This window comes from Paralichthys olivaceus, chromosome 13, assembly GCF_024713975.1.
Source record: "Paralichthys olivaceus isolate ysfri-2021 chromosome 13, ASM2471397v2, whole genome shotgun sequence".
Lineage (NCBI taxonomy): Eukaryota > Metazoa > Chordata > Actinopteri > Pleuronectiformes > Paralichthyidae > Paralichthys > Paralichthys olivaceus.
This window is the reverse complement of record NC_091105.1, coordinates 20,901,055-20,928,429: the sequence shown is the minus strand read 5'-3', so window position 1 is coordinate 20,928,429 and position 27,375 is coordinate 20,901,055. Positions and strand designations below refer to the sequence as shown.

Here is a 27,375-nt window from a genome sequence, read left to right as displayed (position 1 = left end):
CCACAGCGGAGCACTTTAGAGCAGATGACCTAAGGCTGAAACGACACACAGTTGCCAATGAAACATTTAGGTGTCCAATTTTTTTCAGCCCTTGCAATTTGGACACTAGATGTTACATCTGTGTTATATATGCTGTATAATCCATTAAGGATAACAGACAAAAGCTTCTTAATTGTGGTTTTGAAGGAGTTTGGTGTCAGCAAGTGTAGCAGCTCAGTATTCATACATTCTGTGGCCTCTCTTATCTTAATTTGCTGCAGATCCATTGTGTCAGTCTTAAACCAAGGACATCCACCTTTAGTATTTGAGCTGCAGCAATTTACTGAACAAGATCCTGAGATAAGAGAGGCTACTGTTGTGAGCCAACAAAAAATGTCAATAAAAAATATTTAATACAGGGTTACTGCCAGAAGCCCCCAAGGATCATAAACCTTAGGAATTCAATGAAATAATAACTCTTGTGATAATGCTTGAGCCATGACAGCAATTATATTTGAGCGTTCAAATATCATTAGATGCTCAAGAGACATCTTGCGCAGACACATGAAGTCTGTAACCTTGAAAATGTAATGACACTCAAGGCAATATGGCCCTGTACCTAAAATGATGAAACTCCAGGTCTGTTCCAGTCAGATAATGAAAATAAAGATAAAGTGGCTCCTGAGAGAATGGCAAAGGTAGATGTGCCTGACAGATGTTTGCTGTCAGTTTGCTATGCTGCCCGCAGCAGTTGTACAGGGACCACTGTTGTGATAGCACAGAATCCAGGCTGGCAACAACAATCAGTTGGCATGGTGGGAACATGGAGAGTTATTTGGTGGGAGTAAAGAAGCGATTGCACTGCACTGGCTTACACAGTGGAGAGGGAAGAAAGGAAACAGTGAGATAAGGCAATTTCTCAGATGGCTCATGTACAACAAAAACTACCATCTCAGCACTACAGCTGCAACATGGGAAATTGCTTTTATTCATTAACGTTGTTTTTTTGATTGATTTCTCCTTAAAGGTTCAGTGTGTAAGATTTAGTTGAAAGTGATCTATTGGCAGAAATTGAATATAAATTAATCCTAGTGATGTTTTAGTGTGTTTCTTTAACCTAGAATGAGCCCTTTATATTTAAATACTTTATATTTACACCAGGAGCGGGTCCTCTCTACATTTTCAAAACTGGTTGCTGCAACCTGACATGAGAAATATCCAGAATGAATGAGACTTGATGAAGGAAATCTGTGTGTGTTTGTGTGTGTGTGTGTGTGTGTGTGTGTGTGTGTGAGAGTGCTTGTGTGTGTTACCTTGCGCTAGAGCTTGCTGGTCAAAGGCAGGTTGAGGAAGTGCTGGTGTCTCAAACTGGCTGATATTCTGAGGCAAAGCATGCTGGGTGGCCACATATGAATCTGTCAACACAGAAAGAGATTCTACCGACTCAAATTTTAACACTGAACTTTTTTTGTATGCAAAGTAAACACAAGTTCATATACAATTGAAATGCCATTAAATACACTGTGGATAGGTGCAGTCATGACTACTGCACTAGACAATTTATATAGTTCTTGTATAATGAAAATGAGAGGAAGTTGATCATTCCAGGAGGTTTTTAATACTTATTCAGAGAGAGAGGAATTTGTATTGCTACAAATCTAACTTACAGCACCTCTGTTCTCATAACTTGATCGTTTTCACATTTGTTTTCATGTCATTGGTGCAAATTTGGGTTCTCAAGTGAAGTTCTCAACACACATAAACTTACAAACAATAAATCCCACGTAAGTTATTCTTACCCTCTCCTTGTACCAGCGGCTGATCACTTAGCGGTGCCTCCAGTGTCACTTGTTGACCTCCATTCACAACCTCTGTCTGACTCAGTCCCAGCATGTTTTGCTGCTCTACTGAGGTGGCCGGTGGTTGCTGGAGAGAATCGCCCTCTATTTCCACCTGCATATCATGGGCCACAGAGCTTGCTCCAAGTGGGTCATCTGTCGACTGGGGCTGCAGCTGCTGGGCCAGTTCATATCTGGTTTGGTGTACCAAGAAAAACAAAACATTAGATCTAAAATTCTAGGGATAATTTATCATAACTGGTCTGCATAGTCCTTCCTTATCACTGCATCACTTGTGCACTTTATGGTATGTAAGTATGTGGTGAGAAGTATACAAAAAACACACAACAAGACACAAACACACAACCTGTGTGTCTTCATGTGCTTCCTGCAGTTGGGTGATGACTTAAAGGTCTTCTGGCAATAGGGACACATGTAAGGTCGTAGGTCACTGTGGGTGGTCATGTGGCGCCGCAGGCTGCCGCTGGTGGTGAACGTTGTGTCGCACATCAGGCACTTGTACGCCTTGAGGCCCGAGTGTGTCCTTATGTGAGCTTTGAGCACTCCAGAGGAGGCAAAACCTCGACTGCACTGGACACACTTGTAGGGTCGTTCTCCCGTATGAGACCTGCCATGATAAAAGGATGGCAGTTAAGCATTAAAGAGCAGTTTCATTATTTTGTCTTCAAGGAGACAAATTATGCTCATATTCAGGTTCATCATTTAAAATTGTGAAATTACATGAAAAGGTTTTACAGCTTTAATGGTCAGAAAATGAATAACTGTCCTCATCCTGTCCATTGCTGCAGCACCTCTTTTCAGCCTGAAACTAGCTCCCGTCTCTTTAAGGCCCCCCTCCCGATAAAGCCACAAAGCAACTCTCTTGTGATTAGACAACCGCTTCAGGTGCATGTAGGAAATGTTGGCTTCCAATATTGCTTCAAATACCTGTCTTTTCTTAGGGTAGCTCCCTTTACCACGAACTTTGAGCTTTTTAACTTTGTAGACATTTGACATATTAAAGAAAACCTATACAAGTCTCCTTTAAGGAAGACATGAAGTACATTGAAGGATTATATGAGTTTGTTGGGGGCTTGTACTAACATTTTAATTGAAATTATTGCATTTGATGCTAACAATTTAAAATGTGGGAATATTTAAACTGACAAACCTGAAAAAACTACTACAAACCACTGACATGATAAAGTGGAAGGTGCATGCGTGGCTCAGAGTGAGCTGTCATGACAATTTATGACTCAAACCCACTGATGTGTTTTTTTGGTGTTGCTGTTTCAAATTCATCAGGGAATCCAAGGAACTGTCACTGGTGGCAGATATTGATGCTCTATTTGAGATACGAGCCATTATCCTAAATCTGCCAACAAGGAAGACAAATGGAGTGACACCAACCATCTAAAGGCATTGCAAGGATGACAGCATCATTATTTAGATTAACCTTTCAGTATTGAAATTAAGACAAATGGTGTCAAAATGAAAATCCCAGAGAGATGCATAGATTAGAATAGCAGAGTGCTCAGGCTACTTATCTTACTTAGTGCTGTTGTTCCAATATTCTAGGTTATGCAGGGTTGGCAAGGTCATTTTAAAGTATAGTTTAACAAAGTGCTTGTACTGTTCATCTATCAGGATTTTAAACAAGCCACTAATGAAAAGATACATTTCCAGAAAGAACCTTTACATAGAGTATTGAATTAGATTGTTTTGATCATTCTTGTTTGATGGGATATTGGGGTTCTGAAGCTTGAGCCAAAGTAAACTTCCCAAGCTGAACACTAGTCTCTGTAGCTGTCAGATAGGAGCCTAAGTTTTTGAGAACTGTAAACAGATTTCTGAGATTTGTAATTCTGCCCTCGAAAACACTCAATCAATCTCCTAGTTGTAGAGCTCAGACCATTTTCTGCAGAATGGTAAATGGTAAACATTCTTGGGCAAATATTTAAGCAGACATTTTGGCTTGAGAGTGGTGAAAAGGTGTCACCTCAATCAGCAGAGTTTATTTCACTTGTTATAATACAAAAATGGTTGGTTAAAATCCTATAGAAGCAGTGAAAGCTCTGATGGTGACCTGTGGTGTCCCTTAAGGCTCTATCCTTGGCAACCCTTTGTTCTCCTTTTGTATAAATGCTTCTGTTATGACATATGATCCATAAAAAAACTAAATTAAAAAACACAAAATTGCAGCTTCCATTCCATACGATTTTGTTACACTATTCAATTTTGGATGTTCGCATCCTTTCTCAAGCTATAGTGAAATAAATCAGAAATAATTGAACTTGGTCCATCCTCACTCAGCAGGTTTTTCAACTTCCTGTTCACAAATATCAAACCTTCAGCCAGTAAATCTGGGTCAGTGTCCTCTCAGTTAACAAGTCACTAATGTTTCCCAATTATACTTCCTCCAATTAAAGAGATTGTGTTAAAAATAAACATTTTTACATAAAAATATACACACATACCTATATATACACAGGTGGTACACCATAGCCGGATGGTGACATTAATTGAAGAGACTTTAAATGGAGTTATAACCTTTGTTTTCAGTGTGGTTTCATTGGTTCAAACTAATATTGCTGCATAATATAATTATCTTATTTGCTTGGCCTAGTTTGACATCAAACTGCCACATAGAAGAGAGAGAAATAATCCCCAAAGAAGTTTCAACAGTGTTAAAAAGCCTCACCTGACGTGCTGTTTCAAGTGGCTTGATTTCTTATAAGCCTTACTGCAGAACGGGCACTTATAAGGCCGGTCATTGCCCACCACCTCCAGGTACTGCTGGAAAGCCAGGCGTGGGTTCTGGGATGGGATGAGGCCTGTTAAGTAAAACATGGATAAGCAACATGTGGACTTGAGAGGAGAGGTATTTCATTTTGTGCAGAAACACAAGAAAGAATGCCACTGATGCACTCCGCTCCGTCCCAAGGGCACCAGAAGATGTGTGTGCATGCTTACAAACAGATGGAACAACACCCTTTATATATATAACATGTGACTGCTGACACGTGGCCTTACTGCAGTCAGTGATGAGGATGGGTTCCTGCAGGGGGATGTCAGGCAGAGGTAGATTACTCTTCGACACTTTGGCTTTGTTGGACTTCCGCGGAAATTTGTGCTTCTTATGCTGCACGCTTTTGAAGTGAGAAGCAATGTGTGTTTTTTTGTGGCCTGATGTTCGGAAGATCTTGTCACAGTGAGGGCAGGAGAAAGGACGGACACCTGAGCAGAGTGGGTAAAAGCAGTGCGTTTGGAGAATTAGTATTTAGAGGATTAGGCTGACATAGGCACTTTGATACAAACATCAAAACCCTGAGTTACTATGCCTAAACCAATCTAAACAAACAATATGAAAGTTACACATGATCCAAAAATGTAAGCTCTTGTTATTTTATTTATTTAAGGTTACACAGCCTTTTGATTACAAGAGACAATGAGAAATAAAGCTTAGAGCAACATGTTGTGAGCTAATGTAACACCTAACATAGACACTTTCTTCATCTTTAGAAGGAGCAAACAAAGAATGATTGCAAGGAGAAGGAAGCCTCTACCTGAAGAGGCACCAATATGGTCACACAGGTCCAGCTATATGATAACATATAGCTGAAAAAGAAAGATCAATAGTCTCTCTCTGATTATGTTGACACAATAGATGTGACATGAGGAATAAGCTGTGGGGAAAAAAAGTATCTGTGCCTACTAATGTTCATTTCCTTTTGGCTTTAAGTATAACCCTTTCATGAAGTGGACCTGCTTCTTACCTGTATGCAGCCGCATGTGTACCTTCATGCTGCCAGAAGTGGAGAAGCACTTCAGACAGCACTGACACTCAAAAGCCTTGATACCCGTGTGCGTTTTCATATGTGCTGTGAGGGTGCTCTTGACGGCAAAAGCTCTGAAGCACTGTTTGCACTTGAAAGGCTTCTCGTGGGTGTGGATGCGGATGTGGCGAACAAGGTCACTGGGTTTCTTGAACTCCTTGGAACAGTATGGGCAGCCATGCCAGCGTACACCATTCTCTTCCCTGATGGAGCCTGGAAAAGAAAAGCATGAGGCAGTGGTCAATCGTTTATGTCAGTTGAACATAACTGGGTGAAAATGTGAGATTTTTTTCAAAGAGAAAAGTAGGGTCAATCAGTAATTTCACTGAATGGCACCATAAACCCAGTAGAACTTCAACACAGATTTCAAATCAAACAGTCATGACATTTACCCCCTACCTGGCATTTGTATGGGTTTCTTGAAAATGCTCCTTTTCTTCTCCCTGATCGGTTTGTCTGGGCCTTGTACTTTCTTGCTTTCTACAGCAGCGCCATCTGTGGTCTGGTTCTGCGATTCTCTCGACATAGCATCACCCTGTGGCTGGACCACACTCAGCCCACTGTTCTCCAGAGCTTGCTGCAGATACAGAAGAGAAATGTGCTCACAGGCCACAGCTTAAAAAAACATATACATATTAACTAAAGTTAATGTATACCAATCAAATCATATCAAGCATCATGAAAACTCATGGAACATAACTAAAAAATATATAACCTAATTATGTAAAGAATAATTTGCATTGTTATTATTACAATTGTTACTTTAATATTCAAGAATATAAGGTATGGCTTGTCATGAATTGGCAAATACTGACAAAAAAGCCATGGTCTTTAACCAAATTTCAGTGATAATCACAGCAAATTGGGGTGCAGAGCACAGGCTCTATTCAACTCTCCTGCAGTACTCATCCATAAAGCTTTCCAGAGGAAATTCATTACAATACTGTATCTTTCCCCCGAGATGGATGCATTATCGTGAAAAACCCTGTGTTATGATCGTGGCTTTTAGCCTCCGTTTCCCAGTGGGCTCTGTGGTTTTCTCCACCCTCATGTGTCTGTCTGTGTTCCCTGTCTGTCTGTTTGCAGAGTGTGTATGTGAGTATATGTGTGTGCAGGCGTGGCCCCGTTTTTGGCTTTTGAAGACCTTTGTCCATTCAGTACTCTGGGATCCACCCGGCTGCTCCTCCCAGCCATCACACCTGCCACTCATAAGCACCTCTCGTAACCTTCACCTAACCTTTTCCAACGACAAGTTGTTGTCCGTACTTTAATCTTTAAGAGACATCACATCAAGAGACTTAGAGCTGAGGTGGAGCATCTCTTTAAAATAAATGTTTGGATAAGAAAGGCTTGGTCTGCAGTATGTGGTTTCCAGTCAGCCTGCAGGGTTCTGAATACCACTGGCTTTTGTTCTGATCATCTAATACATTTAGTGTGAGTGCATCTGTTTCACTTACCTGCAAGATGTCCTGGTTGATGGCGGTTTCCATGGTAATAGCTGGCTCTGGAGGTTGGGGCTGCGCCGTCTCCCCACTGACCTGTGCAGACAGCTCAAGAAGTTGCTGGATGACATCTGTCACCCCTTCGCCGCCCTCTGACACCCCCGGCCCCTGACCTGTCGTCTCTGTTTCCTACGGGGGAAGAAAGATGGAATGAAGAGAATGAGGAGCAATGTGATAAAGGGACAGGCCATGATATAATATCTGCCTTATTTTAATTCAGGCTTCTGTGGAGCATTGAACTAGCAAAGCATTATTGAACCAAAAGTTAGTCAGTGTGTCTTTGAATCACTGACTCTTTGATTAATCGTGCATAATGCCAATAAAGACAAAGCCATGAAGAGGGTGTATGTTGTCATAAACAGCGTAAGCCTTTTGCATTCCTAAATACATGCAAAAGATACTTGGTGCCTCATTTCGCTCTCTGAATAGCCAGTTCTTCATGTCATGGATTTCACAAGATATTGACATGATTACATCACATAATTTCTGAACATTTATGCTGCCAATCTCCTCTTCTATCACGTCCCAAAGGTTTTCTGTTGGATTCGGATGTGGCGAGCTGCGAGTTACATTAACTGAACTCATTGTCGTGTCTGTGTAGCCAGTTTGAGACTAATGTTTTGTGACATGGTGCATTGTCAGGCTGGAAGTTGAAATTAGAAGATAGTAAAATGTGACCATAAAGGGATGAATATTGTCAGTCGAAGGTTTTACAAGTGCTTTAGTGATGAGGACAGAGACCAGTATCGATGTGCTTTAAACAAAATGATCTGTCCTGCTTCCAGCATGCTCAACCCAGACTCCTGGTCTGAATATTTTCGAGATGTTCCTGTTGTCATGAGCACTTTTGACCAAGAAAAGCTCCTGCTGCACTCTGCATATATGCAAGGCAAACTCCAGGAAAATGTCCAGATCAAATTGTCCAGACATTTTCAGGAGTTCATCTGAAAACAATTGAAGGCAGTTTTAACTTTCTTGAGTAAAAATCTCAGGAGATCAGAAGTTTCAGAAATACTAAAACCAGTCTGTCAGACACTAACAATAATGCAAGTCGAGTCAGTGAGATCACATTGTTTCCTCACTGTGATGTTTGATGGGGACATTATCTGAATCTCTTCACCATAATCTGCATGATTCCATGAGCTGCACTAGTGCCACATAATTGGCTGATGGCATGACTAAGCAGGAGTATAGGTGTTCTGTGGGTGTATGTAAACATCACTCAAGTGCAAATAATAATTTGTAATTCATCAACTGATAATTACTCAATAATGCTGATGTATCATTAACACTGTTGTAGACAAGGGAGATGATCACTGAGGCAGCCTCTGCATTTCAGACTCTGAGCCGGGGACAATTTGGCAGAAAAGCTCCTTGATTGTCAGAAGGGAAAAAGCAAATGAAGCGGAATGCTTAACAACTTTGGTGAAATAGTGAAATATAACCAGCTTTATTATCTAGCAGTAAACAGAGAAATGAAAAGAAGCAACATGTTGGAGGGAAAGTAAAAGCCTGAATTTAAAAATGGGTATACGATAAAGCTACAAAATATTTTGGCAGTTGATATATTTGAAGAAACTAAAGCAACAAATCGAATTTTGCTAATTATATTCTGTTCGTTATTCTTGCCGTTGTTTCCTTGTTTCTTTGTTCCTGTGATATTTTCCTTTAAAAAGACGATTCAAAGTGCTTATCTCATTCCCAGTAAAATGGTGAATTAATAAATTGTCTTCAAATGAAAAAAAAAAATGAGTACGAAGTAACTTTATGCCTAAATTTGGTTTTAACATAACAGTGCTACTTGCTTGACCTGTGAAGCCTTAGAACCTTAATCTCTCTCTCTATCTCTGTGTGATTAAAGACATTGACTTCTAACATAAATCCTAACTAACTGTGCCAAGAACTCCAGTATAAATTAACCTTGTACAGCACAGTCAAGAGACTAAAACTCCTTCGGGGGATTCAAAAGTTTCTGCTGATGTTTTTGGCATGCTGCTCTCTCACCTGAGTGCTGGAGGGCACCTCGATCACAGAGATGTGCATCTTGCTGATGTGGGCGTTCAGGCTACCCAGCTTCTTAAATACACAGCTGCAGTCCATGCATGGAAACAGGGGTACCCCTTTGGTCTGTTATACAACAACACAAAAAAAAACATGCAGGCATAAACAAGATATTATTCCTCAGCTATCATGCATGTTTTGCTCTTTTTACCATTTGAGCCCCTCTCAATAGACGTATTCCAGTCACCGAACATTGAACATATTAAGAAATGATCTCCGCTGTCACAGTCACAAAATGTATGTGTACAGGAATGCAGAACCATGTTTAGTTTGTAGAACACAGCTGATACTGCCTTTGCCTCTTATATTGATCATTATTTGTTTCCAAAGCCTGGGAGATTATAGGCCAAAGTCTTGTAATGGATCACTGTCTGACACGGTGATCGATTGAGATTATCATTTATCAAAGCAACACAGCATGACTTTAACAGCAGCACACTCTGCAACCACACATGGTGATTCATTTTGCTGGGCTTTGTGTCCAAGCAATTACGTTGTTTTCATGTAGAGAAAAATAACAAAGCCTTATCAATCTGTTGACCATAGCTCTGACTGTGTAGAAACAGTCAGTGAACTGAAACAGAATAAGCACTGCTGCTCTATACATCAAAATCTGGGGGGGACAAACAGAAACCAGACAAAAACAACACAACACACAATATGCAACTTTCATGCTGTTCGCCCCCCCCCCCTAGAAAAATCATTGATACGCGCACTAGGATGCTGTTAATCCTCCAGATAATCTACTGTATTCTCATATGGACTCATTCAGACATTATCTTGAGTTTTTACAACGGACTGGACACAAGCTCAGTGCATGTCTGAAAGCAGCTTCAGTCAGTATAAAACCTGCTCGCCAAAGTTACATAGAGCAAGAACAAGTATTCAGAATGAGGAGTGGGATTGAAAGCAGCACCAATCTACTTATAGAGCTGCTATTTTAAGGTAAAAAAGTGGCATCATGCTGCTTTAAACATACTGCACTTAGTCTGGCTTCTGCAGTCGATATCTTTCGATATCATTCGATTACATAATCTAAAGTTGTAAATACTGACAAAAGCCTCACTATTGGTTGTTGTTAGAGGACTCAGCATGAGGGTGGTTACATTGATATATTTGCATTTTTCCTGGTATTTTTTTATCCATAGGAAATCAGATTGCTGGTAATTACAATAATTAGGATTTATCTCCAGACATTAAGCATAATATTTAGATTAAAAGAAAATGATGTATTGTTAACTGTTGTACTCTGCTTTCTGGTCTGTCAATCTAATTAATTGAGGAGGAAGCACTGCTGATGCTTGGATAGGAAACTGGTATTTGTTTAATTTGCCTAAGGGAAGCATTGGGTAAGCAAATGTCCATGCAGGCAGAGAGCAGGTTTTTTACTATGGACTATAAATAACTATAATTTATCTGTAAATGTAACCATAATAAAACATTTTGCTTCTGAATGACAGTAAATGGTGGGAGGCACATGAAAATTAAAGTGATGCTTTAAAAAATGTCAAACTTTTTAAAGTTTTAAAGACAGACTGTAAAAATACAAACGTGAGCGCTGAGAGTGCCACTGAAAAAAAGAAGAGTGAGAGAAAATGATTGGGAACACAGGAGAAGTGGAGCATCAGCGTCAGTGGATAGGGTTTGTTTACAAGAAGTGGAGCGAGATTGTAGATGGTTGAGTTCCAGAGTCACTGGAAAAGATGAATTTTTAGTATGTTTGTGAGAGTGTGAGGGCACTAGTGCATGAAAGAGCTCCAGTAAGGTGTTAGTAAGAGTATGTGTGGGTCATGGATGAGTGTGAACAGATGTAGGGCATTTAGGAAAAAGATGGATGGAATGTCATGTGAGCGGGTGTGAATGTTAAATCAGATGGACGGATATACATGTATATCCTTCTCACCCAATGTCAGAATGATTAAGGCGTTTAATAACAGATGATGATTATCATTATTGTTAATATACAATTGTTAGTATTGTTATATTATATATCTTTTAATGTTCTTCCTTATGCTTCCTTTATTCACTGTTGTATTTATTCCTTGTATTGTTCTGTCAATGTCTTGTCTCTTGTCTCCCAAAGCTAAATAAAAATAAAAATAAATCTCCACGGTGTTGCACCAGGTTGAATTCACATTATGAATTGTTGCTTTATAAAGCAGCATACTATTTTGTCATGAAAATAAATAAAGTAAAAACTGCTAGATTCTTGACTATGCTTGTAGACTCTTGTTTCGCAGCTGACTTTGGATGACGGATTAATGAAAGAACTTTGTGATGAGCAAGGGTTTTATTAGCACACAGTGTTACAGAGTCTCGACGTGCCTACACCCTACATAACAAAACACTTTATTGGATTTAGCCACGGGGATTTGACTCCCCTGGCTCCTCAGTGTGCATCTGCTCATGAAATCTGTTGCGAATAATGCCTGAACATAATTTATTCATAAAGTCAGTCAATCATAGGGACAACCTCTATCTGGAACTGGGAAGCTGAAGAACACTTGTGAAGATTACTTGCATTATTCAAATTGTCCTGCTGTTTGGCTTTCCGGGACTAATTCAATCATCTGGCCCCATCGCAGGCTTTTAGCGTGGCCAATCATGGTAGCAAGTGAGAAAAGGAAAGAAAATAAATATTTTCATATTTAATTCAGTCGAAACCGATTTTTAAACAGACAAAGAGAAAATGTAAGAAATAACTCAACAGGCCATTTGACCAATTGAACCACTTGAAGGAAATAATAATTCAACATTTTACTTGGATTTCTGTGTTTTCCATAAACAGCTCAGTGACCACTCATTGAAGTTACAGCTACTTTAATAATTTCCTCAAATAGTTAAGAGACCCTTTATTTACATCACTCACAGAAGTTGACGCACCTTTGTTTGATTCAGGCTTGAATTACTGACGTCTATGTTCTTCATTGTGTCTAAGCTTCACTCAAGAATATTACATATTTTATTGACTTATGTTGGATGTTTCCAGTGAGAAAATATAAGTAGTGACTGTTGCTCCTCTAAAAACAGTGTTAAGTTGTGATACTTGATCCCACAAGCCATGTTTAAAAAATAAAATTTCCACCTGACTTGTATATAAGGAAGTAAAAGTGTTCAAATTCCTAATCGTCCTATACAATAACTCACTACATGTGAACAATTAGAAGATCACTATAGATCTATATGGGATAGTGTTGTTAAAATGTCCAGAACCTCCCCCCCGCCTGACTTTTTTCTCTGGCTGGCTGCTGCATGTCATTGAGGAAGACTCTGAATGTTCTATGTGTACTGTATTCCTCACCATATGCTTTATTTTCACTGAATGATTGACTGATGTAGCCTGTAACATTGTAGTTATCTAGCTCCAGTCTGGCATTTTTTATTTTTATGCTTTTGTATGTTTGGTCTGTATTGTATGATTTGTAATGTGATGTTTTGTTTTGGTCTGTGTGATGAAAGTTATATATAATAATACAAAATAATAAGTTATGTTTGGATTATCCTACAGTGTTTCTTTTCCGGACGTAGATTTAATCGGCAGCTTGAAAACAGCTTTTCTTTTTGTTCATAACATATATGCAAATAATTTGAATGTAACAGCAAATGTGGGCAATGCTGGGCATCACAACCCATGAGATTTGTCAACCCATTATATTTCATGGTACAATTAAAGGCTCCATTAAAGGCTCCATTTACACCATGTTATACATACTGTATATCATTTGTTGCCATCTTAACAAGAGTTATACACTTGTGGGAACTTGCTAGTGTGAAGATAAAAAGTGTTTCAATATGTGTCAGATCTTGTGTGAGAACAGCAAGAAAAAAATCAATGTATCAATAAATCAATCATACTCATGTACATGAATGAAAATACAGAGCCCTTTATGGTCTTGCACCAGCAGACATGTCGCATGTGCTCAGTGTATGAACCAGTGCGGTTCCTCAGGTCCTCTGTTATGAGTCTGTTGCGGTTTATAAAGTGCAAAACTAAAACCTTTGGTGAGGCAGCTGTTAGTTTTCATGCTTGAAGCCTCTGAGGACCGCTGAGAGCAGCTGGAATAACTTAAAACTTTAAAATCTCTTGATGAAGTATGATTTATAGACATTATTTTATGGAATCAAAATGTTATTACATTTTATGTCTGTTAATATTATTGTATGTTTTATCCCATTTGACTAACTTTTATTTATTCTATTTATTGTACTTTAAAAAAAATAGTTTTAGTGTTTAAATAGCTTTTAAAATCTATTTTTAAGGTATTTTCTTGTAAGCATTTATATTTATGTTGTATATTATTGGCTCTTCTTTCAAACACTTTGAACGGCAGTAACCTGTATGAGAGGTGCTTTACAAATTAAGTTTGACTAAAAGCTTGATTGATTGGTTGTTTGGGTTGACACTGCCTCACTGATGTTTCTTGCTTATGGTAAAATTGTCAAACTCGTGATTTTTACTTTCTCATTTATATATTTCAGATTACCGGTGTTTGAGTTTAGATAATTTAGTGAATAAACATTCAAAGCATGAGGGATTATTAGTAATCCAAATCAAAGAACCAGCATGTGTATTTTCAGGAATCTTCTTACCTTGATATCATCGTTTCAAGGGATTTTGCATTTTGTTTTTACTTGTTAACATGAACCAAGCTAAAGGATTTATGTCCCCTGAGGTCGAATACTTTGAACCTGCTTAGCATGAAAAAATTGAATAACCAAGTTCTGCCTGAAATTCTACCTGCTACTTTCAGCTTCCCCTCTTTAGTAGGATTTAGAGTAAACTATTCATGTTGTCTTTCTGATCCCGCACATCTACGGCAGCTTCTCTGACAAGCTCCTCCACCTCTTATTGTAGAATGTATTTACTAGAATAATGTAACTCTAGCATGCTTATATATATGGCCTTAATAAATGCAGGAAAATACAACCGCTAGAGATGTTCTCATTTGTCATTCCCTCGGGTACACCTGGCTTAAACTAATGCAAACACAGAGGTCGGTTATTAAAACTTACTCACTGACATACAAAATCCAAATGTATTTCTCAATTGCTACCTGTACTGAACACAATTGGTGTGCAAGCACAATGTGATATTTTGTGCTTAAATGCAAAAGTACATAATGTTGTGGATTATGATGGAGGTCCCACTGCGCCTCCTGTGTGTTGCTTTACAATCAGGCTGCCAGGAAGCTGAGCCAGTCCAGACTGTAGCCACATTAGTGAAAGCAGTCTTACAGCAGGAGCTGCTTCCATCACTATATATCCAGCCTATGACAGGCTTTGTTAACAAACCCTACAATGGACCACACAGGAGAATTCATTATCTATCAACGTGAACATTTAGGTACCTGCTAGGGAGGACTTTGATGTGTGCTATGCTTTCGACCTCGACCATAGTTTGGCACAGAGACCAAGTGACCTCGGTGACAGAACACCATTAGAGACCAAAGTGCAGGCTAAATTAGGACGAATAAATCAGCAGGGCTGCTGTAAAGTGCTAACAAAAGGAAAAAAGCCAAATGAGGAACAAAGAAGTACAATTTCATTTCCTCATTCCCTTTCCAACGGACAAACAATATGGCAAGGTGTCCTGCTGAAATGTCAGGTACAGCAACCAGAGCAAAAGAAATAGTGAATTACAAAAGCCTCATAATCAGTATGGAAAGTATTTGACATGACATGTGCATAATGAACAGCATTTCATATTAACTAATAACCTGAGACAATTTTACGTTATTCGCTGTCTTAAAGGGATAGTTCACCAAACATTTTAAATTCACTCATTATCTACTCACCAATATGTCCTTTTTATGCAACGTTGTTTACCCCTGAGACTCCAGAAGTGTTTCGTGGACTCAAACACTTCACCCACCCCTCCATAGGCACAGTGGTGAGGAGATAATAAGTGAATCTTTCATTTTTCAGGGAACTATCCCTTTAAGACCTTTAAGCTTTACATTTCTTCCTCTCCTGTCGGCTTAATATGATCAGGAATAACTTTACAACCAAACCCCAAACTGCAGCATTCACTAGTCTTCTGTTTTCCCTTAAGAAGTTTGCGGATGACACCACTGTGATTGGGTTGATCCACAATCGACAATACACAATATGAGTCTGCCTACAGGGATTAAGTCTGCATATTGACAGAATGGTGCATCACTAACGACCTGGCACTTAACATCTCCACACAAAGTAGATGATAATTAACTTCAGCAAACAAGAGTGGGGAACCTGCTCCATTACACATCAGGGGAGACAGTAAAGAGGGTGTTTTCCTTCAAATTTCTAGGCGCATTCATCTCCCAGGACCTCACGCAGCACTTCCTAAACAATCACTGTACTTTCTGAAGACACTGAAAAGAGCCAACCTGTCCCAACAGCTGCTTCTGTCTTTCTATCTCTGCAAAATAGAGATTATTCCATGCTGGTGTCGTTTGCAGTGTGGACAGGAAAGCTCTTCGAAGAAACTGTCTACAAAATGTATATTTTATGTCAGTGAGTTATTGCAGAATTATGGTTCTAGTGTCACTTTCAGCAGAGCCAGACACTGCATCAACTCTGTATTTGAAGAATCTAATCTTCACAACTGTCAGGAATGAAAATCACACTTTTCCTCAATGAATACAGATAAATGTTATAAATACAGTGAGTCACATAGTTTGAATTGTGTTTAATGTGGGGCTGAACGATATTAGGAAAACATGCGATATGCCATAGCGTAGTTTAATATTGCAATGACGATAGGACTTGCGATAAATAATCAAAAAAAATTCATGGCTACAGACCCAGAGACCACAGACAGCTCCACATCTGGGAGAAGGCACACAGCCTGGCTGCAGCCCCACTAAGTCCACTTACAGTGTTTATTTGGGGTCTTTTCATAAATGTATTGACCTGGGAAAAGTTATTTTTTTCAGCAGCTCTGTCAGTAGTTTACTGCTCCTCTGTGTCATTAGCGCTGTGTGCTGCGTCAACTGCGTCAAACCAAACCTCCAGCTCCATAAATTAACTAAGCTTACAAAGTTGTTTTGCCCAGATTTAGTTTACACATGTGTCCAAACACAGTGTTTGTGTGTGAGAGAGAGCAAGCACGAGAGAGAGAGAGGAAAGAGTGAGCCCGATGGCTGATTGAGGCGCTGCTCTGAACAAAGATCATAAAAGTATTGATCATTATGTGATGATCAGTGTTAATATTGTGGCGCCAAACAAATCAACTTTTAAACTGCAGCGTGTCAGAGACATCAGCTGAGAGAGAGAGAGAGAGATTTTTTTTTTAAATGACACGTAAAAGGGAGAGAAAGAAACACACAGAGCAGCAGAGTGTGAATGTGTGTGTGTTCTGTTTTCAAATTCTCTCTTTTCTCTTCTTCCAAAAATGATCTAATTTATCATATAAGGCAGCAGGGCCCCATCTGAAAATACATTGAAATGCAGAGCGTGAATGGAACACGATTTAAACACAGTTTTTGCCATCTTTTATGATAGGTCTATCGTGCATCAGCCCTAGTTCAATGTTATTTTTTTTAAATTCTTGTATAATTAACTTAAATCAATCAAGTGATATAGCTAGTTAAAATCTGTGTAGTTCCATTGACCTAAAGTCTCTCACAGGTATCTACAGAAATTCCCAAAAGAAATGAAACTGCATAATCCTGATTCAACAAAGGCAATCTGATACGTGTTGAATAAATTAATAAACTTAAATTAAATGCCCCCTCTGTACTACCAAGATAATAAAAGCTACATGGAATGAAAAGAAGTGAGACTGAATTGTTTATATTTTGTCTAGACTCAGAGCATGGATAACAAATCATTAAGATTCATTTTTAATTGCTGAATTCTGAAGAGACTGGAAGAGAATTTAAGTCGTGGACCAGTCGTACTTTCTGTTTCAGTCAGTGATGGACACTTTGTGACATGCAAATTGGATGTGCACTTGGAAGCAATTAAATCCCCCAGTACCCAAAGTAAACTCTTCCCACTGTTGCAAAACAGCAAAAAAAAGCAGTTTGTTTGTGGTGGCTGGTTTTATTGCTATAGTACCCAGCTCAACAATCACAGATGGCATCACATCAAACACAGATATTTCCACAGTGCACAGTATTTGAGGATGGAAAAATCACAGTGTTTGAATGTGCAGCTCTGTGCTCTTACCTCAGAATGAACTCTCTGAACGTGGGAGTGCAGGTTCCCCTTCTGGGAGAAGGAAGCAGGGCAGAACATGCAGAGGTGAGGTTTCTCTCCAGTGTGTCTCACCATGTGAGTCTGCAGCACCACCTTCTGGTTGAAAGCCTTGCTGCAATGCGAGCACTTATAGGGCCTCTCACCTGAAGGGAAGGGTGAGGTTGGGTTAGAAAAATGCGCTAAGGAGGTCTGATGACTGATATTTGTAATTGCCTAAATAACAACTTAATGAAAATAGTTGTGTCAAGGGGCTTCCAAAGATCCTAAATCAGCCCCTTAAAGGTCCAGTGTGTAAGATTTAGGTGAAAGGGATCTATTGGCAGAAATTTAATGTAGAATAATTCTCATGATGTTTTCACTAGTTCGTTTCATCTAAATTGTATGAATTGTAGTTTTCTTTACCCCAGAAAAGGCCCTTTATATTTAAAATGTATATTTACATTGAGGGGGTCCTCTTTACAGAGGCCACCATGTTTTTTACAGTAGTCCAGACTGGACAAACTAAACACCTTTTGAGGTTTTATGACAACTGAAGGCTTCCACAGGTTCTCTGTTATGTTTGGAAGGGGAGGGTGAGGTGAGAGGTGTTCAGCTGCAACATTCAACTTCAACAGTGAATATCACAAAATTCTACACACTGTACCTTTAAGTTATCAATCTCTGTTGTTAAAATCACCCTTTTTGGAGCAGCCTGTGAGGCTGGTTCTAGCAGTGGTAAATCAGTATTATTGTGATTTTATAAAGAAACTGAATCAAAGTTTGTATTTTGCTAAAATGTATGCAGCTTCTTTACTGTTTCAACAAAGTGTGATATTTTTGAAACATTTTACTCCATAGAGCCAGACGAAAATGCATGACACTGTGTTTTGTGACCATCTGACAATTCTCCACAAATTCAGTGAGTCTGTTTTTATTGTAATTCATCCTGAAATATCTGAACATTTCTATCAGTAAACTACGCAAATCTGTCACCATGGCACCAACATAAGGCCATCACTGGTATTATTTAAGGTCTGAATATAGACTCGAATTTAATCTTGTGTTTGTGCGTGTGAGGTTTGTGTGTGTGTTTGTGTGTTGTCTAGCCTCTTCATCAGCTTAAGGGCTATTTGAGATTCAAAGCACAGAGGAATCAACTTCATCCACCATTATTCATCCAGCTGGTTGGCCAGCGAAGAAAAATAATGGACATGTGGATAATGTGTAAACAGCATGTGGGTGGAGGCTACTGGCTACATTGGCTGAACTCAGGCGGCCGAACGACTGCAGAGAAATACAGGAATAACAGATTAGTAGCATATTTAAATTCTACCCACACAGCGTCTCCGCATCACAGCTGAGTGATGGACAGAGCTGAGACGGACACTTCTGCAGAAATGGAGGTTTAAACACAGCGAACACTGGGAGTTGGTGCTAATGTTGGCTGTGTCAGGGAGCCAGAAGAATGAAGAGACTCAATCAGAGTAAGTTTCAAAAGACAAACACGAGACTCCAATTGTATAATGCTGCCTTGAGTCCAGTTTAGGGGCCATTAAAAAACTGAAATCAGGAAACAAACTCTCCTTTTCGTGCCAGCACTGCCAACTTACCCACAAAATCTCCTGCTGCACCCACAACCTATATGGTTTATAGGGTGAGTTCCCACCCATTACAACCATACCAGCCTGACCTGACTCTGTTCAGCGCTTCAGTTCAGCGCTTCAGTTCCTCACCTGTGTGTATCCGGATGTGTCTGACGAGCTGGCTGGGCTTTTTAAAAGCCTTTCCGCAGTGATGGCAGCTGTTTGTGAACCCACTACGATCAATGTTTTTCTTGTAGTTTCTGGAACTAGAGGAGAGCGGCCTGAGGAAGGAGGAAACGCAAAAACATGTCAAAATGGTTTAAGATAACATGAACTGACGAAGGATCACAGATAATTATTATCATTAGCAGAATATTTAACCCTTGTAGTTTTCCCATGAATCAGAAGCTCTGACAGCACAAAGTGTTCAACATAATGCTTTTAGACCGTTGTGTTTAGAAGGCAGCTTGTTGTCACACAACACATTTAAGTCAAGTAAAAACACATTTTCATGTGACATTTTAACTAAATATGACTGAAAGTTATGTGTGAAACATTCCTCTTTTTGCATCAAAAGAAGAAATTAGAACTTCACCATATAAAGTATTTTTTACAGATAAACAAAAACAAATGATGTCTGCTCATTACTAATGTGATGTTTTTACATATTAACTTGTCTGTGGCATTGAGGACATATAAGACAAATCGCTGTTACGTTTCCTCTACTTTCTTTCGCTATCTTATTTTAGGTTTTGCTTTTTACACAGAAGATGCTTTTTTAAACATTTTTCTCTTTCTTATATTGATCAATGTCATTTGACCTTCTCGGTTCTTTGGGTATTTTCTTTTTCTCATTTGAGCATTTACAAACTGGTGCTAGTGGAAAAACTGCCTGCAATGTGGATTAACTTCATGAGAAGGAATAAGGACGCTCTACAGTCCACATTTTATTCCACATAATGCCTTGACAGGGTATGTACGTTTCCACAGGAAGTTCGCAAATATTATTGCAATCGGATGGAAGTTCCCTGACCACAGCTAGTTTTTTTTCCGCATCAAAATGGGTCACAGAATTAATTCCATCATGGAAGGATTTTAGTAAATTAGTCAAATTGTCCATGATGCTGACATGGACTTGGAAGCAACTAAATCCTTCTATCCTAAAACACTGTTTCAAAAAAATGTTTCTTTAGTAGGCAAAGAATTCCTTCATCATCAGTCTCATTCTGTAAACTTTGTTAAGAGATGTTCTCACAAAGCTGCAGACCCCTCTGAAAGATTTTCAAGTACCTTGATAGTCATAATGCAGATCAGAATACACTGTGTCCTTATTATTTATTTGGGATGTAATGTGAATTACTTATATAAAGTATTGCAGGCAGCTACAATCCAAACATCACACTCAGGGTGGTAGACTTCAGACTGTAAATTGTCTTGAACAAGACCCTCATCCTTCCTTTTAACAGCTGCAGGATTCATGCTTCCTCTCAACTCTGAGCAGTTCTCCACTTGACTTGGTCAAATTTAATAAATCAGTGTCTCAAACCCCGTCTGACCTCATCTTGACGTGAGTCCTCGTGTGCTCCTTGAGGTGCGCAGACGTCTTGAACTCCTTGTCGCAGGTCTTGCAGGTGTAGACCTTGATGCCCGACAGCTCCTTGCGGTGCTCCTCCAGGTGCAGAGAGAGCTGACTCTGGAGAACAAACTCATCTCCACACTCTGCACAGATCAAATTCTGCAGGGGTTGTCACAGCGGTGAAAAGAGGAGATAAAGCACATGAGGGACTTGTTTTTAAATGTACAGCAATAAAACATGACGACTTGATGTTTGACTGGTGAGGTGACTAACCTCCTCCTTCTCGTGCAGCATGATATGAGATTTGAGGCTGGCGATGCGTGAGAACCTTTTATTGCACACAGGGCAGGTGAAGTCGGAGGTGGTGTGTGTGGACTTGTGGAGGGTGAGGTTGAACTCCACGTTGAATGTCTGTGGGCACTTATCACATCGATGAGGCTGCAAGGGGAGAAAAGAGATCTTAGAGAAATAATGATAAATAGTGAATGATGGAAGTTTTAAAAATCTCAAATTTCTTTCTGCAGTGCAGTGCTTAGTGCTGCAAACTGCTAATCTTGGTGGAGACAGACTGAGACAGTGTAGACTAACTACGAGGAGTCTCTACTGCATCTCAATCAGTGTACGGACTCAAGCAATGACCTTCGATGCAGTGGGAAGTGACAGAGAAAGAAAAACAGAAAGACAGAAAAAAGCAGTGCAACTGGTTTTTGCCACACAACAAAAAAAAACATGTTCCATGAGGCAGAAATAGCTTTAAATCTTTTTCTATTGGAGGAGCTGAATTTCAGAGTAGATGAGTTGGTCGTGAGCAACACACTGACACCAGTGAGTCTGACTCAGAGTGGCAGCCCCCGAGGCTCCTGCTCTTCAGCCTGGAGAAAGTGCCGGTGGAAGTGAAGACAGTGGCCTTGAAATGGAAACAGCCCACGACTGCAGGTGCAGCTGCAAATGAGGTGAGGCAGGCAGGGTCTCACTGTCGTATTTTCATGCCAAAGAAAGTGGTCAAGAGAGGATACCAGGGACATGACGTTCTCTAACATACTTGTTGATAGCATGGAGTGAAGAACCTATAGCTCCTATAGTTGAGTTAGAGGCACAGCGAGACAGCATGCGAGGGTATGTGGTAGGGCTGGGCAATAACACAGCAACAGTTATCACAATATGATTTTCTTCAACGGCATTATTACAACAGATCAGTATGTCAATATAATACAGTGAAGAGATTTAACACATAATTGATCTAACTCAGATCAGTTGATATTAGTGACTGTAGGTGGATCTAAAAAGGAGTTGCTGAAGTTATATAAAACTTGTAGATAGAGAGAAGAGGATGCACTCCAACACTAAAGGGTAACTATTCAAACATGAATTAATAACTGCAAAGCCTCACGATTCGATTAGGTTTCAGCGGTCAATGATTCTAGTCACAACAATCCACTGATGCATCGAGACGCATTTCAATGTGTCACATCCACAATTTTCTATATAACTGCATGGGCTGCTTTTTTTTTTTATCAATGAATACAATCAGTCAGACCTACATGAACTCTGTTTTTATTTAGAAAGTGCATTAAAAAAGATTGACTGTTACTGTTATTATAAGAGATGACTGTATTCTTTTTTTTCATTTTTGCGTCTGTGGCGTGTTAAAAGCATCATCAACCCCCCCCACAACGACTCCACCGGACTTTCTGCAGAATTATACAAGGGGGCCAGATGAGAGTACGCAGAAACTGTGGCTTTCACACATTTGCATTCACATATACACTTCCTCTGAAGACTCTCGATAGCACCTCTAAAGTTCAGTTCTGAAAGCAGATTTAAAGTGCTTTTTTCTTAATCAAGAAAAGGCAAAAAAATGTTGTCTCAGTCTGGGTTTGAGTCAGAGAATACATAAGAAGAGCGAACAAGGACAAAGAGAGAGAGGCACCAAGCCAAGGAGGAACAATGAGCGGTTGCGAGAGAGACTTCTACTTGAGAATTATTTACACCCCCACATCTATGAAGGATTTACCTATGGAAGAAATAAAATGTAGTAAGAGGGAATGAAAATTCATACAAACAGCCGCTGAATTTAATCAATTACTGGTGAGTGACCACTGCAACAGACTGCAGCCGTGACGGTTATTGGCCACCACAGCCAGGGCTGTGGGGGTGGTTGAGTAACTTCTCCCCTTTCAGCAAAATTACAGTTTTGAGGTCTGCTGCGACTTCTCTACATCAACAAAACATGAGCAGAAATGTAACCATGTGAGTCTAGTGTATTCGCACCAAAGAAGCTATTCACATATTGTAATTAATCTTATTGAGAGCTAACAAAAACCTCCCATATTGATTTTTTTCATTCATCAGATTGTGCCCATTGCAGTTCCACATCAGTTTCCACTAATCAAACGACAGGAGCAGAGAAAATGCGCTTTTGTGCTCCTTTGCTTTTCAGACATACACGTGACACGACTTAACGTCTCTGCATCAGGTCTTATTTTGCAGTAGTTTATTCAATCAACTCATTTACATTTTCAATATTAGCTATCACCGTGGTTACCTTAAACATGTGGCAATTATTGTGGGGCTCTAATGTAATTATGCAAATAAGTGTGAGTTAATTACCCAAGATGTGCCCTGAAGAACATACAGGAGAAATGTGCACCTTGCTGCTGGTTGCACCACGTTCACTGACTGGCAGACTTACTCTAGACCTGTGCTAAATAACAGCATCTCCAGCAGATTTTAAATTCCACATTGGGAATAATCATCTGAGCTGAAAAATCCAGGACACCTCCACCTTTGACAGTGAGCCACTAGCTCGCTCCAGATCTCAACCTGTCGCTCCGCTACAGCTTTCACCACGACGGTCAGAGAGAGTTTCCTCTGCTCCTAAAAGGGGGGTAATCTTATAACAGGTCCACAACCTCACAGATGAAGCTCACTGCATCAGAAAGGATGTGAATGCTGCCTCACACCACCATCACATCTCTCAGTTGCTCAGCTCTGCCCTGTGGTGCCCGGCTGGTATGAAGACATCACATTGAACTCTCTGGTAAATAGGCACATCAAATATTAGCCTACTCAAACCAACTGCAGGTCAACTTTGACAGCGTTGTTCATTGATACTGTTTGCAGCAATGTAAATGGTAAATGGTTGTATTTATATAGCGCTTTTCTAGTCTTGATGACCACTCAAAGTGCTTTACACTACAGTTTGCCATTCACCCATTCACACACACATTCATACAGTGCATCTATTAGCAACACTTTTTTTGTTGTTCTATGGGGCAATTCAGGATCTTGATGTAATCAATGTAAATTCCATTAGGCTCAATAAATACTATGCATTGCTCAGCAGACTCAGTAGATATTTAATTACATTGTCAAAGCACTATTTATTGCGTTAAAATCTCCAGTGCAGTCATAACAACAGTGTGGTTCTACTGGGTACAGCTACTTTACAAATAGCTGTGAGAGTTAGCTCTGCTGAGACGTACAGTATCTGAATGTGAAGAATCATACAAATATAAATTGTGCAGATGACAGAGAGCAAACATGCCCCGCCGATTTTGTAAAAACAGTTTTGCGTTCACTTTCTTGTAACGGCTACCCGTTTTCTTCATTTACCTTATCGTTGCTCTCATGCTCACGGAGATGCTTCTGCAGCTGGCTGTCAGTGGTGACGACATGACAGCATATTGTGCACTTCTTGTCCTTGAGCTCTCCATCACAGTAACTTTCCGCCTTACTTTCACTGGGATCGGCATCTGACGAGAAGCACAGTGGAGAAAATATCAAGTAGTTTGAAGTTAATAGGACAGAGAACATCTCCAACTGCACAGATGCTGTGTTCAGTGACGTGAACACACATTTAACACCAGATGTTTTCACCTGAACAGAGTTTGTATACACGACATCATTATGACAGTCCTCTCTTGTGGTAGATGTTGATGTGGTTGCATAATAAGGACATACTATAACCTAGTATCTGTATTGAATATTTTTTATAGCTTCATATATATTTTATTTATTCAGTATTTCTTGGAAGTGGTTAGATTTCAGATTAAGTAGGTTAGCAATGGAAGGCAAACATGCTAATAATCAAGACTATTGATGATGGTAGTGAAGTACTGGATGACATGGCCATAAATTACTTCAAAATAAAAAACATTCATGTAAGTCGATATTGACATCATGAAAATATTTAAATGATCATTTCTTTAAAGTTTAAAGACTGATTTTTGTTCCTGAGTGATGGTTGTGGTTTTAAACTCTTCTTTATGAGCAGAGAACGACAAACAACATTCTACAAATCTGAAGTAGATCACTTGTGTTACACCTCCTCACTTGCACATTGCATAATAATTATATTGATAAATATTAGACTTAATTTTGTTTGATTCATTGATATTGTTTTATTGCCCAGCCCTTAATTATATTATCAAATTAGCTTTCTAACAGTGTTTCCAACATTACCTATTTTACATTTAATTGTTTATGTAAAATAATGTCATGTTCATTTCATCTGTCAGTATAAAATAAAACACCAGACTTTTAATGTAAACTAATGATGATATATTAGTGTGTATTTAACAGCAGGACCCTGAAGAATGGGGTTTGTGTTCATCGTGTGGGTTTGGAAGAAAAAGATTATTTCATCTTGAGGGTTAACGAAAAACAAGGCTGGGCAATAAAACAAAAATCATTGTGATATAATTTTCATCACTTGCAATATAAAAGCGATATATACATGTGTATAGAAATATATTGCTTTTGCATTGTGGAAGTACAGTGAGGACATATAAGAACAGTTGGTTTTATTGTTAAAACTCAGGTGTTTGTCATTTTTATGCCCATCAAGAAGAGTTTAAAGCCAAAAATGTGACATTTATCAGGATACATTTGTGAAATGTTGTCCACTCAGCCCTGTGACAGACACTATTCTGTCCTTTACCCTCACTCTCATCCCACACTTACAGAAAAGAACCAGTACATATCTATTAAATATTGAAGGATGAACAATTTGATTGAGATCGTTTGCCATCGTGTTTACAAGTAAACCTGTTGGGGTGTCACTGCTATTACTTTAAATACAAGTAAGCCCAACAGCTCGCACACCCATCGCGGCTGTGCCAGTCTCAAACACCAGCAGATACTGGGGTCCACATGACACGGATCGCAGGTGGAATCATTCCTGTGGGATCTGACATTGTGATGACTTGCTCATCAGCTTAAGAGGAATCGTAACTTCCAGTTTTCACTCATCCAGCTGACGGATCATCTCACCGAGCTAAACACTGTATCCCTGCGATAGCATCGATGTGCTAGCAAACCGAAACCACCGAGGAGACACATGTCACGTTTGTGTTAGGTCGTTTCGTGACAGTTTGTGGTGAACACACACACACACACACACACACACATCTCTGCTCCTCCGGCAGCTGGACAGCCTCCATCCACTGCCTCACCGGGACCAGAGCAACGCCGAGCTACGTTACGGAGAGTTAGCAGCGAGGCTAACGGTAGCAAAGCGAGCTAGTTAGCAACAACAAGCTAACGACAAATAAGCAATAAACACACATTGGCGGTGACCGGGGCACCCGAGCCACGGTTAGCGGCGGCGGAGCTCTTCCCCTCGCGGACACCAATTTAGACTGGAAGCCAATAAGAGGAGGCACCGACATGTTATTAATATCATTCCGCCTCAATCACTCCTTCGCCGCACAAAGCAAAGCCCACCCGCAATACTATATCCGGGGACTATATACACTACATTCAAGTGTCATTATAATCGCGGCGGAGATGTTTGACAAATTAATAGCCGGTTATTTGGATAGCCCACAATCTGTATTTTTTATTCTTTGCCTTTTGCTACTTGTTACCTGTTCCGTCGCTGCTTTTAACTCTCAGTTTGCGAGGCCGGCCCCGCGGCATAGTTCCAGTAGTCAGGGCGGGTGTGCTGTGAACGCTTCGCTTTTCAAAATGGCGATTCGGTCATTTGTGCACAGCGCAGACAGCGCACCCGAGGAGCCGCACCGCTGCACGGAGTAGGGAGACATCTACCGTCGGGTTCACTGTACATGCAGCCACAGGTTCACGCAAACAGGGGCTCATGGCGATCTGTCTGCATGTGTGCAGGTCAGCTTCACACTGAGCACAGTGTCATCTCTATTATTATTTTTTTGTTGAATTCATTATAAATGCTTTAAAAGAAAAGGTTCAATCAGGAGCATGCATGAATACAGATATATTTCAGTGAGGAATAATTCCGAATAATTCGACCTGTAACTATCTAACCTGTAGCTTTCAGCTCTACTGTAAAAACCCAGGAGCCAGGAAAGCCCCAGTTTGTGTGTGTTGTGTTAATATGAGTCAAACAAACTGTCTGATATACACTCCACTAAAACATCAATAACTGAGATTAAACAGCTCTACTGGTAAAGCGCTTCATCACCTGGCCTGTATACTCCTCAATAAATCTTTATTATACTACACTATTCATACAAGGCATAAGAGAGCAATTGAAACCAGTATTGCATGGGGGCATGTTGTGTTTTTTTTTACTTCAATTGTATTGGATTTGGCTGAAACACTGTTTACCCCTGAGACTCCAAAACTCCTCCATCAGCATAGTGGTGGGTAGATAATGAGGGAATTTTCCTTTTTGGGAGAACTATGACTTTAACATAACAAAGCACATCAGCAACCAGGTCACATTTAGACAGCTGGAGGCACTGTGAACATAAAGGAAGTGAGGCACATTTATGCTGTTGAGCAGTACTCAAACAAATAACAATGAATGAATATATATATTGCTTAGTTTGGTCTATAAACTGACTTCAATGACAG

The 27,375-nt window shown here is 39.8% G+C and overlaps 1 protein-coding gene across 2 annotated transcripts in view; it reads right to left on the bottom strand.

Moving 5' to 3' along the window:
• LOC109632063 (zinc finger protein 236) overlaps positions 1-26,549 on the bottom strand; it is a 51,925-nt gene extending 25,376 nt beyond the window's left edge. Inside the window, exons 1-15 of one of the 2 annotated variants that reach the window (XM_069537762.1) lie at positions 26,409-26,549; positions 24,154-24,293; positions 20,812-20,976; positions 20,519-20,697; positions 19,113-19,243; positions 17,371-17,543; positions 9,160-9,282; positions 7,111-7,284; positions 6,053-6,230; positions 5,594-5,866; positions 4,851-5,054; positions 4,519-4,651; positions 2,185-2,445; positions 1,779-2,011; positions 1,293-1,415 (exon numbers count right to left, since the gene is read on the bottom strand). In XM_069537762.1, the coding sequence (XP_069393863.1) occupies positions 1,293-1,415; positions 1,779-2,011; positions 2,185-2,445; positions 4,519-4,651; positions 4,851-5,054; positions 5,594-5,866; positions 6,053-6,230; positions 7,111-7,284; positions 9,160-9,282; positions 17,371-17,543; positions 19,113-19,243; positions 20,519-20,697; positions 20,812-20,976; positions 24,154-24,293; positions 26,409-26,460 (2,542 nt within the window). In that variant the 5' untranslated portion in view covers positions 26,461-26,549. The remainder of the gene's footprint in view (positions 1-1,292; positions 1,416-1,778; positions 2,012-2,184; positions 2,446-4,518; positions 4,652-4,850; positions 5,055-5,593; positions 5,867-6,052; positions 6,231-7,110; positions 7,285-9,159; positions 9,283-17,370; positions 17,544-19,112; positions 19,244-20,518; positions 20,698-20,811; positions 20,977-24,153; positions 24,294-26,408) is intronic. The other variant, XM_069537763.1, reaches the window with a different exon arrangement.
• Positions 26,550-27,375: the final 826 nt, after the last annotated feature.